This window comes from Conger conger, chromosome 18 (genome assembly GCF_963514075.1).
Source record: "Conger conger chromosome 18, fConCon1.1, whole genome shotgun sequence".
Lineage (NCBI taxonomy): Eukaryota > Metazoa > Chordata > Actinopteri > Anguilliformes > Congridae > Conger > Conger conger.
The window spans coordinates 28,990,380-29,005,379 of NC_083777.1; the positions used below are offsets into that span (position 1 = coordinate 28,990,380).

The 15,000-nt window shown below is 50.6% G+C and overlaps 1 protein-coding gene across 1 annotated transcript in view; it reads left to right on the top strand.

Annotated features, from left to right (window-relative positions):
• Positions 1–15,000, top strand: part of wdr11 (WD repeat domain 11) — a 57,079-nt gene that overhangs the window by 27,631 nt on the left and 14,448 nt on the right. The window contains 2 exon segments of the mRNA XM_061227591.1: positions 3,351–3,435; positions 7,557–7,663. Coding sequence (XP_061083575.1) covers positions 3,351–3,435; positions 7,557–7,663 — 192 coding nt within the window.

A 15,000-nucleotide genomic window follows, 5' to 3' on the forward strand; every position in this document is an offset into this window, starting at 1 on the left:
CAGATTCATGGTGCAAATCGTGAAAAATTTCAGCAGCTGCTAAAGTTTATTTTTAATATTTTTATTTTTTTTAAGGTTTTTTTTTTCTCTTCATTATGTTCCACAGCCCAGGGAGTTGGGGGGTGTCGCCATGGGTGGCATTTAAATAAAATGTAAAAAAAACATAGTTGCACACATAGTGCGTTTTGAAGTGTGTGGCCCCTCTTACGCCACTGTCCCGGACTCCTGAGGGAGTGTGGCTCCGAGCTCCGGCCTGCCCCTGCACTGAGGCTGGGTGAGCACAATCGCCCGGATCATTTTCAGCGTTATTGTAACCTTGTGTGTGCTGGGTGCCCTTGCGCTGGGCTGCTCCATGTCGTCAGCTGACCTGTTTTTCTTCTCTGTTCCTGTTAAATGAAGCCTCTCAGTTCCTCCTGCTTCTTTCTCACCTTCGGTTTGATAACCTTTCCAGGGTTCAGGGAGGGTGTCCTCCCGCTGTTCTCTCAGAGGCACGGATCACTCTCTCCTGGCCTGTAATTGTACTTCCTGTGGGAAGTGTCCACGGTGTAGTGTAGTGTTGTGTGTGGCACAGCCTGCTGGTAAACGCTGCTGTTTGCAATGCAGAGTCACGGCTTGATTGAATGAAAGCAGAGCTAAACCAGAAAACTAATTTGCACCAACCTGATTTTATTTAGGCTGCAATCAATTTTAGTTTATATTCAGTGTCATCTACAGTTCATGTATGTTAATGCACTGGGTGGGCGTATCAGCATGTTTTTTTCTGTGAATGTTGCATGTTTCGCGTGTTACAAGGTCATTCGTCAGAGTGAAAAGATGAAATGCAAAGTGATGTATCGTAATTTATTCATTTATTCGACTGTAAAACAAATTGATAAGTCGCCAGGTTTTTTTCCTTTTTTGCTGATTTAAAACTTCAGCCGTGGAACATCCCGCTGACAGAGACGGATGGCGTACGGAACCATCAGCGAGACTATTAATTTTTGTTAAATCTCATTTAATTCCGCTCTGTCAAAAGTGCATATGTTTGATGTCTTCAACAAAACACTTCTCCTCCAGATCGTCCTGGCGTATATTTAAAATGGCCGACGGAACCTTCGCCTCCAGCGGGGTGAAGCTCTGGCTTCATCTGGCACCTCTTTAAAATCCTGCCCCCTGGTGGTTAATGAGCAGTGACCTCCATGACCTCTCTTTCAGTGGGAATTCTCAGAGCATTCCTCCCACGATCCGTACCGCGGTCGCAGTTGACTGCTGCAAAACGTCACTTTAAAAAGTGGAATGCTAGAGATGAAACGGACACATTTCAAGAGGCCCAAACTTACCATGAAGAAATATTTCTCAGCAGTAAGGAGACAGATAAAGCAAGTCAGTCAATTTAATTCAACTTTGTAACTGAAGGATCACTGGGTTCAGCACGGGGAAAGATGTGTCTTTGCTGAGTAAAAGATTACATTTAATTCGGTTTTATTTGTTTAGCGCTTTTCACAGCAGACTGTCCCAAAAACGCTTTACAGAGTAACAGACGGGAATAAAAAGGGGAAGTTCTGGCCCAGAACCCCCAGATAGCACATGAAGTAGCCCCCTTATGGGGAGAAAAACCCTCAAACAGGGGAAGGAATCTCACGACGGACCCGGCTGTCGGGAGAAGCCCATCCTCCACTGGCCTATCGGATGCGACGGAAACAGTTGATGTATTAGACTAGCAGGTAAACTAGAAAGTCCATCATAAGATCCTGCACTACCCTGCCTGGTAAGAGTGCAAGTCCACTTATCACCTCAGTGGAGCGGACCGCAGGAGCCAGCCCAGGGCTGGAGGACCGCTCGTGAACGCTCGATTGGCCCATTCTGTCTGCCCTAAAGACGGACGGGGGGGGCAGAGAGGCTGGAGGGTCGCTTCTGAACGCTCGATTGGCCCATTCTGTCTGCCCTAAAGACGGCCAGGGCACAGAGAGGCTGGAGGACCGCTCGTGAACGCTGGATTGGCCCAGGCCCAGGTTCCGTCTGTCCTAAAAGACGGGCCACTGCGCAGAGAGGCTGGAACGCGGGGCGGGGCGGGTCGGTTGAGGTCTGTCGACGGGGCGAGAGGAGCACTCGGAGCAGAATGAAAACGCCATAACTTCAGCTGGAGGACGTGAAGCAGAGCGGGGTCGGACTCTCCAGCGCTGACTCAACGAGCCCCCGCTCGGCTCCCCTTTTAGAACGCGCCCCTCCCGCAAATTTATGTGCGCTACCTGGAAAAAAAATCATTTTGGAGCACATCCACTAAATGGAATGCATTAGTGTGCTCCGATGTTTTTCAACTTCTGTTCGCGTAGACTCCTGCTCCCGAGGCGGGTGCTTTAGGGAGAGTGTGTGTGTGTGTGTGTGTGTGTGTGTGTGTGTGTGTGTGTGTGTGTGTGTGTGTGTGTGTGTGTGTGTGTGTGTGTGTGTGTGTGTGTGTGTGTGTGTGTGTGTGTGTGTGTGTGTGTGTGTGTGTGCTACTTGTGCTTGGGCCCGAGACAGAGAAATGTACGCATGTGAATAGATGCCAGAGAGTGACATTGAAAATAATATTTCCATTCAGTGAATAAAATTCATTTCTTTTGTAAGACATTGAAAACATTGCTCTTGGGAATGAAGCACACAATGGCTTGGAAAGAAATTATGCACCTGCAGTACCTGCCAGAGCTGGAAGGATGGCGACTTGCACGCGCAAACAACAGTGTGCCCCTTAAAGAGATGGTGTGGGGTATTACGTCTCAGTCCTGCAGGGGGCGCTCCTCAGAGTGGGGCAGTGCCTCCTCCTCTCATCGCTGAACCGGGAGAGAGAACGAAAGAGATGGAGATAGATGTCTGTGCAATGAGTGCCACTGCAGCCCCCGTTCTCTCGGTAAACACCGCTCTGGAGTTTGAGACGCCCAGACAAGCTATGCTGCAGGGGATCAGCATATTCTCAGAGCTTATGTTATACCTCCAGGAGAAAGGGGCAGCGGCTTTAAAGGATTTCCTCAGAATTAATTCGGTCCAGATTGTGATATCCCTGGGCTGGGCTAACTGAAGTCCTGATGGAGAAATAAGAAAAATGAAAGAATAAAACGATCAGCATGGTTCCCGTTTCTGCCTGGGAGGCAGGTGTGGTGCCTTTCTGTTTCTCCCGGGCCTTTCCAGCTGTGCCGATGTGTTCCTTTGTGCCAGGTCTATTTGAATTGTACCTTTTGTTTGTACCATGACCTGTATATGCACTGTTTTGTACCTTGCTTTGAATAAAAGCGTGTTCTAAATATAATGTAATGTAATGTAATGTTAAAAGAGGTCCTGAATCTGCAGTGAGCTCCTGACGGTAGGGTAATAACCCAGGCCTTCTGTCTCCTCAGGTACCAGCACCGGCTCTGTGCTGGTGTACAACCTGACCGGTGGCCTGCTGCACAAGGAGCTGAGCGTGCACTCCTGTGAAGTCAGGTGAGCCCCCGCCCGTCCTGTGAGCCCCCGCCCGTCCTGTCCTGTGAGCCCGAACGCCAGCAGGGTCATGACCTCACACGAAGGCTGTGTGGTTTGAGTGTTGCCCCTGGACTAGAGACTGTTAGTCTCTGAGCCCCACACTCACACTGGGTCAGATAAGGTGTCTAGTCTCTCAGCCCCACACTCTGGGTCAGATAAGGTGTGTGTGTGTGTGTGTGCTTCTGTGTGTGCGTGCGTGCGTGCGTGCGAGCGAGTGTGCGTGTCTGTGTGCCTGTGTGTGTGTGTGTGTGCTTCTGTGTGTGCGCGTCTGTCTGTCTGTCTGTCTGTGTGTCTGTCTGTGTGTCTGTCTGTCTGTCTGTCTGTCTGTCTGTGTGTCTGTCTGTCTGTCTGTCTGTCTGTCTGTCTGTGTGTCTGTGTGTCTGTCTGTCTGTCTGTCTGTCTGTCTGTCTGTCTGTCTGTCTGTCTGTGTGTCTGTCTGTGGATTCAACAGACTTTATACGGCTGCCATCTTCTCACAAGCTTTTTTTCCTTTTTGCACAAGGACAAGTGCAAAAACTACTTTAAATACAACTGAGAGATAGATAGATAGATAGATAGATAGACACTGCTGCCTGGTGAAGGGACATGCAAACGCAGATTAATAAATAAATGTGTAAATGAATAAATAAATGTATCTTCTTCAGTAAGTCTTGCCACACGCTCAGGTGGAGATGTCCCTCACTCTTTGCTGTTTGGCAGTTAGAGTCTGTGCTCGTGTGACTGTGCTCAGATAACAGGGATCACTAAGGAGGTGAGGACGACCTGGCGTTGAGAAAAGCTATTACAAAAGGTCCTTGTCATGTGATAACCTCTGTTCTGCGTGAGCTTGGGGCTTGGGGTGGGGGTGGGGGGGTTGGTGTCCTTAGACAGACTTTCTGAAGGTGAAGCAGCCGATTTCTTCAGGATTAGTGCGGAGCTGTGAATATTCCCCGCAGGAGATTAACCCCGATCCGATGTCCAGGCTTCGACCAATCACCTTGTCACAGAGCCTGTTTTACTACCTGTTTGCTTGAAGATGCTAATTTTCCAGTTTGATGTGAAACGGCGTAGGGCTGTAAATATCGGGCGAGACGTTGATGAGTGCTCCGTCACTGTTCAGCCATAAACGCCACGGTGAGGTCCAGGGTAGTATATCACCTGCCCCGTTTCTATGAATATATTTCTTAATTTATGAGCATTTTTCCATTACAAAAATGTCTGTTGTGGGTAAAACTAAATAATATGAATTAGACTATCACCGTCGATCAAAGTCATTTGTGTTGAGTACTCGCGTACACAACTGAATGTGAACCTACATCCACCTGCATGTACAAGAATGGAACCTACAACCTGCTGGACGGGGGCCTGTTCTCTGAGCCCTGACTCCGCAGTGCTCCAGACCGATCTGCGCGTGGGAACCTGTCTGGCACACACTGGCTCGATGGGCTGATGAACTGAGTCTGGCGTAAGGGCCGGACCCTCGACCGGGCCCCCGCCCTGGCCCCGGGCCCCGGGCCCCGTGCAGCACCAGGAGGATCCAGGGCCATTAATCTCCCCCCCTTCTGAAGGTGGCAAGAGCTGCTTCACTTTGATTCATTAGGAGAGAAATTTAATCAATTTGGTCGTTTAGAAATTGATTGGAAACAAAACAACTGGCCACTCCCCGTCCTCTCAGGTCCGGTCTCCTTAATTGGTCTGCTCCTCCCCACAGCATCGTGGTAATTAAAGCTCGCAGTGAGGAAATCGTTCTGACGGTGATGTGCGATCGTTGAAAGGTTTCGCCCAATATGGCGATAATTATCGCCGTGTCAGATATACGTTTAATTTATCTGTAGACGCGTTGACATCATCCTTTAACTGCTCTGCGAGGTCATCCTGACTTCATCCTTTGATTAGATTTTTTTTTAAGCAGCAAAGCAAATGCAGTGACACTTTCATTTTTCTGTAAAAATTTTTTTGTCTTTAATGTATCCGGGAAGTTTCTGGGTGTTCATTGATTAATTCCCCTGTGATGTCAGTGTGCCCTCCTTTAATTTTCCTGTGAAATTACCGTGTACCTACCCTGGTGTTCTGACTCAACGTTCCAAGGGTTATGGGCCGTTTGGCTTGTGCATTATAACTTCATGTACTACATAGCATACCTATACAGTATGTACTATAACTATACCATGCTACTACATATGATATACACTCACTGAGCACTTTATTAGGGGCACCTGTGCGTTTACTTATTCATGTGGTTATCTAATCAGCCAAACTTCTGGCAGCAGTGCAATGCATACAGTCATGCAGATATTGGTCAGGAGCTTCAGTTAATGTTCACATCAACCATCAGAATGGGGAAAGGTTTTGATCTAAAACCTTGCTGGTGACAGACAGGGTGGTTTTAGTATTTCGGAAACTGCTGATCTCCTGGGATTTTCAGGAAGGCGTAATGGCAGTAACCACACGTTACAACAGCGGTATGCAGAAGAGCGTCTCCGAACACACAACGCATCTGAAGTGGCTAGGCCGCGGCAGCAGAAGACCAATAAGTCTAAAATAAAAGTCTAATAAATACCTAATAACGTGCTCTCTGAGTGTAGATCTTATGTAACTGCTCCTCGATATAGAAACTAGTATCCGCACCAGGGAGTGTTTTATCTCTGCGCAGCTGTCAGTTAACATGCAGTGCTTCCCACGGGCAGACAGTGATTGGTTAGACAGCTTTTAACTGTGGATGCGCATTATGGGAACACACTCACCCACACAGACTCTCCTGGAACATTTCCGGAAAAGTTTGCGGTAGAGTTCTTATTTGGATCTTTTATTTATTTAGGAATTGGTTCATTCATTTTTGTCAAATTGTATAATGTTTTTGTGCTGTGTGTGGATTGCGAGTCCTGCGTTTAAAACATGATTAAAAATAACTATCAGTTACAACAACAGGCATCCACGCAAATCGATAAAACTCCATTGAAATGAAAATCGCTGAACATGTTTGCCTAATGGGGAGTGACCAGACTGAACCGTGACGGATATCCCTCCTTCCAGAACAGATATTTTCAGTTGTCTGTTCAAGTCTGGAAGAGCTGAGGCTAACAGGCTAACAGCAGGGCCAGACTAACCTGTGACTCGTATGTCGACCGGTGTGTGGTGAGCTGAGAAAATCATCGGGCTGTTCGACAGCTGTCGAATTTCGGGGTTGGGGGGGGGTGCAGTGAATGGTACTGAATGGTACCATTATAAAGACAGGTTTTAGGTGATTCCAGCCTGCCTGCTTTAGTCCTCTCGCTGAGGTGAAAAATCGTTGAAATGCAGCTCTTGGTTTCCCGGGCAACGGCCTGGTCTGACTGTGGCCTGTTGAGCCTGACACAGAGCTAATCATTCTGTGATTGATCTATTCCACCTCTGTAACACACACTGGAGATCTTTCTTTCGTGATACTCAGTATTACTTAAAGGCCTTCTTGAGTATCTCAGAAACTGCTGATCTCCTGGGATTTTCACGCGCAACAGTCTCTAGAGTTTGCGGAGAATGGTACAAAAAAACATCCAGTGAGCAGCAGTTCTGCAGGGTGAAACGCGCTGTTAATGAGAGGCATCAGAGGAGAGTGGCCAGACTGGTCGAAGCTGACAGGAAGGTGACAGTAACTCAAATAACCATGCATTACAACAGTGGTATGCAGAAGAGCATCTCTGAACACACAACGCGTCAAACCTCTAAGTGGAGAGGCTACAGCAGCAAAATACTTAATAAGTCCCAAAAAAAAAGTAATAAATACATAATGAAGTGCTCAGTGAGTGTATCCTGTAGTTATAGAGATAAAAACGGACATGTTTGGGCTGGGTTGAGGTTGGAGGAGGAGACGCGTTCGACTGTAAACGCAAGACCACAGCAGGGCTGAGACATCGTGCACACCCGAGTGCTTTGCTCTGACGTGAGTGTGTGTGTGGTGTGACCTCTCTCTCAGGGGCATGGAGTGTGTGAGAGACCCGAGTGCTTTGCTCTGACGTGAGTGTGTGTGTGTGGTGTGACCTCTCTCTCAGGGGCATGGAGTGTGTGAGAGACCTGACAGCCTTTGCTCTGACGTGAGTGTGTGTGTGGTGTGACCTCTCTCTCAGGGGCATTGAGTGGATCAGCCTCACCAGCTTCCTGTCCTTCGCTACGTCAGCACCCAACAACCTGGGCCTGGTGAGGAACGAGCTGCAGCACGTCGACCTGCCCACAGGTGAGACCCCACACCTACACACACCTGCCCACAGGTGAGACCCACACCTACACACACCTGCCCACAGGTGAGACCCCGCACCTACACACACCTGCCCACAGGTGAGACCCCACACCTACACACACCTGCCCACAGGTGAGACCCCACACCTACACACACCTGCCCACAGGTGAGACCCCACACCTACACGCACCTGCCCACAGGTGAGACCCCACACCTACACACGCCTGCTTCTTCTTTCGTGTAACATCAGAGGTCCAACTCGATGTCGTGCAGCCATGCCCTTGTCTCTGGTCCTACGTCAAAGAGGCTGGCTTCCGAGGGTGGTCTGTATAGGGGGCAGGTGGTAATTATGTGTTCGGCAGTCTGCTCAGGCTCGCCGCACTCGCAAGCAGCGCTGTCTGCCAGGCCCCACTTCTTCATAGATGATTTAAAGCGACCGACCCCAGTTCGTAGACGGTTCAATAAGGTCCATTGCCGGCGTGGTAGGTCATCTCCTCCTATGGCACCACCTCCCTGGTCCCAGATGTAGCCGTGGATGCAGGTGGGCCCGGCCATCTCCCACTCCTGCTTCCAAGCTGCCACCAGCCATGCATTTCTGGACAGGTCCTGAGGGACAGAGTGAAGCATCTCTTGTGCCGCCTTGTTGTAGGGGTGGCGGGACTTGAGTCTACTTGGAGGTGCTGCTGTCGTTGTGGTGTTATGCAGGATGTGCCAGTCGTGTTTCTGTGCCTTTCTTGCCAGTGCGAGGGTGGCAGCCTCCCGCCGGAGACCGGCCGGAGCGATTCCCGCAAGGACTGGCAAGAGGAAGACAGGGGTAGGTTTCAGGCATCCAGTTATGGTCCGGAGGGCGTTGTTAATCGCCACATCCACCTTTCTCGCATGCGGGCTCCTGCTCCAAGCTGGGGCGCAGTATTCCGCTGCAGAAAAGACCAGGGCCTGGGTAGGTATACGTAGCGTCTTAGCGGAGGCTCCCCAGGTCGTGCTGGCGAGGCGACGGATCAACGAGACCCTTGAAGTTACCTTGGCCTTAACTTCTTCAAGATGTTGTTTGAAGGACAGTGTCCGATCCAGACGCACGCCGAGGTACTTCGGGGCTTGCTGAAACTCCAGGCGTTTGTTGTCGATGCGCACCTCCAGTTCCCTCTTAGCTTCCCTGTTGCTGAGATGGTATGCTGCTGTTACTGTCTTACCGATGCTGAGCTGTAGACGCCACCTCCGAAGGTAGGCTACCAGGGTACCCATGTCTTGGTTAAGGCCATCCTCCATCGCCTTCCATGTTGGTCGTCTTAGCATGATGGCAAGGTCGTCTGCGTAGCCATACTTTGTAGATGCTATATCCGGTAGATCATGGATGTAAATGTTAAACAGCATCGGCGAGAGAACCGACCCCTGCGGGACACCATTCCTCAGTCTTCTGAGCCTGCTGCGCTGGCCATCACTGGTCTGTAGGACGAAGCTGCGGTTTGACAGCATCTCCATGATGAACTTCACCATATGCCGATCCGGGATTGTCCTCAATAGCTTCAGGTGTAATCCACGGTGCCAGACGGTGTCGTATGCGGCAGTCAGATCCAGGTATACTACCCCAGCTTTCTCATTGTCCTGGAAGCTGTCTTCGATGTCTTGTGAAAGTAGTGTTACCTGGTCCACTGTTGACCTACCACGGCGGAAACCAGCTTGTTCCCGTGGGAGCTGTGGGTCCACCACTGGGTCGATGCGGCTATGGATCATTCTCTCCAAGATCTTAAATGGGACACAGAGTGGCGAGATGGGTCTATAGGCCTTGGGGTCTTCTGCAGGTTTATTCGGCTTCGGCAGGGCTATGACGGAGGCACGACGCCAGGTCTTTGGGAGCTTGCACCTCCGGTAGCATGACGAGAGGAATGCACAGAGCCAGCCAGATGTTGTTGTGCTCTGGTGGGTGATGAACTCTGGGTGGATATTGTCACGGCCCGGAGATTTGCCCGGCTTGAGCTTACTTGTGGCCTCACTGAGTTTGTCCGCTGTAAAATCTCCTGAGAGGTTGGTATCGGCACTGGCCGCCCTAGACAGGGAAGACACCTCACGCGATGTCAAGCGGGCGAAGTCTTTGTCTGCATCCGGGAAGCGGCCATTCCTCAGGAGCTGGGATGCGATGGCGTCTGCTGTGACCGGACACCTGTGGGGCGTTGTATTTCTGCCTGATAACTGATTGATAGTCTGCCACGCCTTACGACTAGAGTGGGTAAAGTCGATTGATTCAACAACTTCATTCCATCTGGCCCTACGGGTGACGTCCAGCCTCTAGAGCAGTGCCGCTGCAGTCACGTCCACCTCTTCCCTGGAGCTAGCCTGCTGGTGGTCACGCAGGAGGCGGCTGCACTCCTCGTCCCAGCCCGGGATGTAGTTCCTGTTGTAACCACGTGGGATAGTCCTCTTTGCCGCACCCAGAAGGACCCCGCAGTAGGCTGCATAGGCAGCGTCCACGTCGGCTGTCTCTGGGTCCGGCAGGCTAGCTGACCTTTTTTCTGTCTCCTCCACAAAAGACTCCCAGTTAGCCTTCCGGAAATTCCATCTTTTGACAGGTTTCCCTGTGACCGGTTGCACCAGTGATGGGACTTTAACGGTGGACGGTCGGTGGTGTGAGCGGGGGAACCGGTCCAGGACGCGTCTCTCTGGTTTTGGGTCATTGCTGCGGCACACGGCGAAGGCCAGGTCTGGGTTGGTAAAGGTATTCCAGCGTGCAGAGAAGAAAATTGGAGGCTCCTTAGGGTCGAACAGCAGCAGAGCATCGGTGTTGGAGGCCCATTCGCTCAATGCCACTCCGTTAGGTGTTGTGTGGTTGTAACCCCAGTCTGTGTGTTGACAATTTAAGTCACCTGCATAGATGGCGGGTGCAGTTACGGACGGGAGTGACAACGCAGACAGCTCGGATGGTGGGGGCTTGTATACGTTGATGACTGATGTTTCCTGGATTATGGTAACCAGCCACTCGATGTTAGAGCCTGGTGGGGATTGGCTACTGGCTGACCAGCTTAGTTCAGTCCTGACGAAGGTTGCCACACCATGTTGCTTACTGTGGATGGACCCAGCGAGATGGAACCCAGGCATCTTGAGGATGTTATCATCTGTGCAGTGTGTCTCCTGCAGGAGCACAACCGCTGCCCCGTTGGAATCAGCCAGGTGACACACAACCTCGAGTTTGGTGGTGGTTAAGGCCCTCGACATTGAGTTGGAGCACTGGCAGGCCACGGTTTTCGACGGTCGGAATGACTGCCCGTCCTGAATGGGACGCTCCACCGTACCTTGGCCTGCCAGCTCGATGTTTGATTGGCGACATTCGTTTCGCAAGTTTCGCAAGTTGGTCTTGCACCATCTCTTGCTGCTTACAGGGAAGGCCACGTGAAGGCTGTCGTCTTCTTCCCCACACACACCTGCCCACAGGTGAGACCCCACACCTACGCATATACACACACACACACACACACACACACACACGCACACACACATTGACAGAAGTTACGGTACCACGGTATCCCCTCCCACATTCTTTGGCTTTGAAATAAAAGATCCAGAAAGCCATCACATCTCGCATGCGTTCCGTGTGCTGTGTCTGTGCCAGTGCATCTGTCCGCTCTATCAGTCACATCAGAGAGTGCGTGTCCATGTTCTCTTGTTTATGATGTGCAACATGGCAGGGTAGATTATTCCTTTGACAGAGGGCTTTGATTTACGTCTGTGGATTCGCTCCGCGTGTGGTTAGCCGTTTCTTTGTCACTTGCTGTTGGAGCTTTGCATGGCTTCTGTGTAGCGCACTGTGCTAAGCTCCCAGTGGCTGAATGACTCTATTCACTGGAATTCAGTGGAATATAGACTCCCTGACAGCCAGGAGTTGTCAAGACTCACGTTATTGCTGTTTTAGACAAAGGAAGGAAGGTAGAGTCCGCAGCTAAAGAAAAATGCTCAATTGCTTAATTACAGGAATCAAAACATTAACGTTTCCGGACATGTTGAAGCTGTAATTTATTGGGAGAGAAAATGCTGGAGAGTATGTCTATTTTAATACAACGTGATGAAGTGCAGGGCAACCCAGTGTATGATTCATCACTCAATTTACACCTCATTTTTATTTATTTATTTTTCATTTTACTTACCAGATGCCATTTATTTTTCCGTCAGACAAGAAACATTACGGTTCTTAGATGGTGATTTTAAATCTCCATCAGTGTACGTGGTGTTAATGTGTACATGCTTGTGTAAATGGTTGGCATGTATATAGTGCCTTTATACTTTGTACAATTGATGCTTCCCATTCACACACCAACGCCACCATGCAAGGCACCAACCAGCTCGTCTGGAGCATTTCAGGGTTAGGTGTCTTGCTCAGGGACACTTCGACACACCCATGGTGGAATCGAACTGGCAACCCTCCCACTCCCAGACGACTGCTCTTACCGCCTGAGCCAGTGTCGCCCCGTAGAATTATCTGTTCTCTGTCCGAGAGTCATTCCTCCAGGTTTAGTTAGTAATGTGTGAAGCTAACGAACCTCTCATTACTTGACTCAGAGGCGAACACAAATGCATGATGAAAATCACAGTCGTTAACACCGTCGGCACAGAGAACAGTTCCTGACCTTGGAGCCGCAGAGACGCCAATCCCAGAATGCACTGCTCTGGTGTGTTTTGAAGCAGGCTCTGGCTTTTTTAACACAAATCACAAATAACGAGCGAAACTTTGAACTGTGAACGAGGTGAGAACCTTTTCTCCATTTTCCTCTCTTCTCTGCATTTTACTTTATGGATCAGATGCAATGCGGACTGTTATTATTATTATTATTATTATTATTTTCTTATTCTCACTCTCCCATTATACCAGAAATAACATAAATGACCGTGAGTCCTGGTTTTGCTGCACTTCTGACCCATGACCCTCTGAGAGAGGATGCGTGTATGTGTGTGTGTGTGTGTGTGTGTGTGTCTGTGTGTGTGTGTGTGTGTGTGTACGTGTACATACGCGGGTGTGTGCATGTACATGAATGTGTGTGCTTGTCTGTGGTTTCATGTGCAGGTTCATGGACCAGCATGCACTCTGCTGATAAGCAGGTGTGGCTTTGATAGTACTTGGACAGGAGACCTTCTGAGACCTCCTGAGCGTGGGAAAAGCGCTATATAAATGTAGCCACGCGTTGACCTGCTCTGCTCCCAGGGACTGCGTGTCTGCTCTGTGGGGCTCAGTGTAGCTCAGGTGTAGCTGTATAAATCGTGCTGTGCTTCAGGGCGAGAGGCTGCTTTATTAAAGAGGGAATACGGTCGGCTGGACCCGCTCCGTCCCCTGTGTTTGACTGGCCGCTGGCTCCTGGCTTTGATGCGGTTTCCGCTCGGTGAAGGGAGGGAAACGGAGCGGGAGGAGGTGAACAGCGCTCGCGGTCGATCAGAGAGGACCGCGCGGTCTGGGGCCGCAGACTCCAGTGATGGGACAGATTAGAGTGAGAATCCGTAATGAACTCTCTGTGCTGTCAGCACGCGGAGGACCGCTGACAACACCTGCCCTGGGCAGTGATGGAGAGGGGCCTGGAAGATCAACCACTGAGCGAGTGAGAGTGTGTGTGAGAGTGTTGTGTTTGTGTGTGAGAGTGAGTGTGTGAGAGTGTTGTTTGTGTGTGTGTGTGTGTGTGTGTCTGTGAGTGTGTGTGTGAGAGTGTTGTTTGTGTGTGTGTGTGTCTGTGAGTGTGAGTGAGAGACAACAGACAGGATGATTACGTGGACGCACTGACACACACGCGCGCGTACACACACACACTAACGCACACACACACACACATACACTAACACACACACACACACACACACACACACACACATGCGTACACACACACACACACACACACACACACACACACATATCTAAACAACAACAGGATGATTAAGTGGGGCTCATTTGCATCTCCCGCTGGTGCAAGCGGCCCACCCCCTACAGACCCCCCCACCCCGTCACTTCCAGCCTGCCCCCCCTCGGCCCGGTCGATTTCCTCACGCCCGGCTCGGGAGCGCTTTCCGCCTTCCTGCCGCCTCCTCCCAGCCTCTCCCAGGGGAAATCCCGTCGGCAGAGTAAAGTGGGCCATTTTGTGCCGGCCCTGGGGTGCGTACTGCAGCCAGACAGCTGCAGACGCAGAGAAAGGCACTGATTATTAGGCGATGTCGGTTTACATCCACGGTGCCTATGCACTTTTTCCCTCCACGTTCTCAGCGTTTTATGACCGTTTTTTAAATTGATGTCTTTTGAGTGTAGAAACTGACGTTGGGGGATTTTCGCATTCGTACTCAAAACGCACCGCGTCTCGGTGTAGAGGCCACTGATCTAATTAGCGCTCCGGATCAATACGGTTTCCTCCGGGCGAACTATTAAGTGGACACGTGTATGAGGAAATTACTGCGGCTTTTCTGCCAGCAGAGCAGGCTTTCTGTACAAGTTCAGCACTTCTGTGTGAGTGGATTTTAAAATGAGGTCAGCCCGGTGCATCTCAGTGATGAGTGTGTCCGTGGGTGTGTGTGTGATGGAGAGGGGGTGTGTGTGTGTGTGTGTGTGTGTGTGTGTGATGGAGAGGGGGTGTGTGTGTGTGATGGAGAGAGGGTGTGTGTGTTATTTTTGGTCCTTCCTCTCTCTCTCTCATTCTCATTCTCTCATTCTCATTCTCATTCTCTCATTCTCATTCTCTCGCTCTTTCTCGTTCTCTCACTCTCACTCTCTTTTGCTCATTCTCCCTCCCTCTCCCTCTCTCTCTCCCTCTCTCTCTCTCCCTCTCCCTCTCCCTCTCTCTCTCTCTCTCTCTCTCTCCCTCTCTCTCTCTCTCTCTCTCTCTCTCTGGGTTGTGGAGCTGTGTTGGTCTGTATGAGGGCCTCATCAGTAGACTGGGGGCAGTGTGAGGCTCCACAGGTGGACCACTGGAGGGGGAGGTGCTCCCCTGTCTGCCCGGTGGCTGACGGTGGGGTAGGTACGGCAGGAAGGTCTTGGGACTGCGTTTTGGCATCAGACAAGGAATTCGGGAGGGTCAAGTGGAGAAGGGGTGTGCCAACTTGTCTAAATGGAAATGGTTGCTACCCCAGTTCCCATATAGGGGGGGAAGGGTTCTCGTGGCAAATAACCCGGTGGCTTCGATGCTCTGGCACAGGCTAATCGTACGACCTCCACCCAGGGGGTTAATGGAGGATGCACAAGCTGATTGCGGACTCCTTCAGGTGGGGGCGGCACTCGCTACAGGCGGTGGAGCTGTGTCCTCCAGCGGAGGAAGGAGAACAGGGCCTCACGCACGTTCCCTCCAGGGTACAGACCTTCAGGCTTAAAGCTGCTCAGAGAG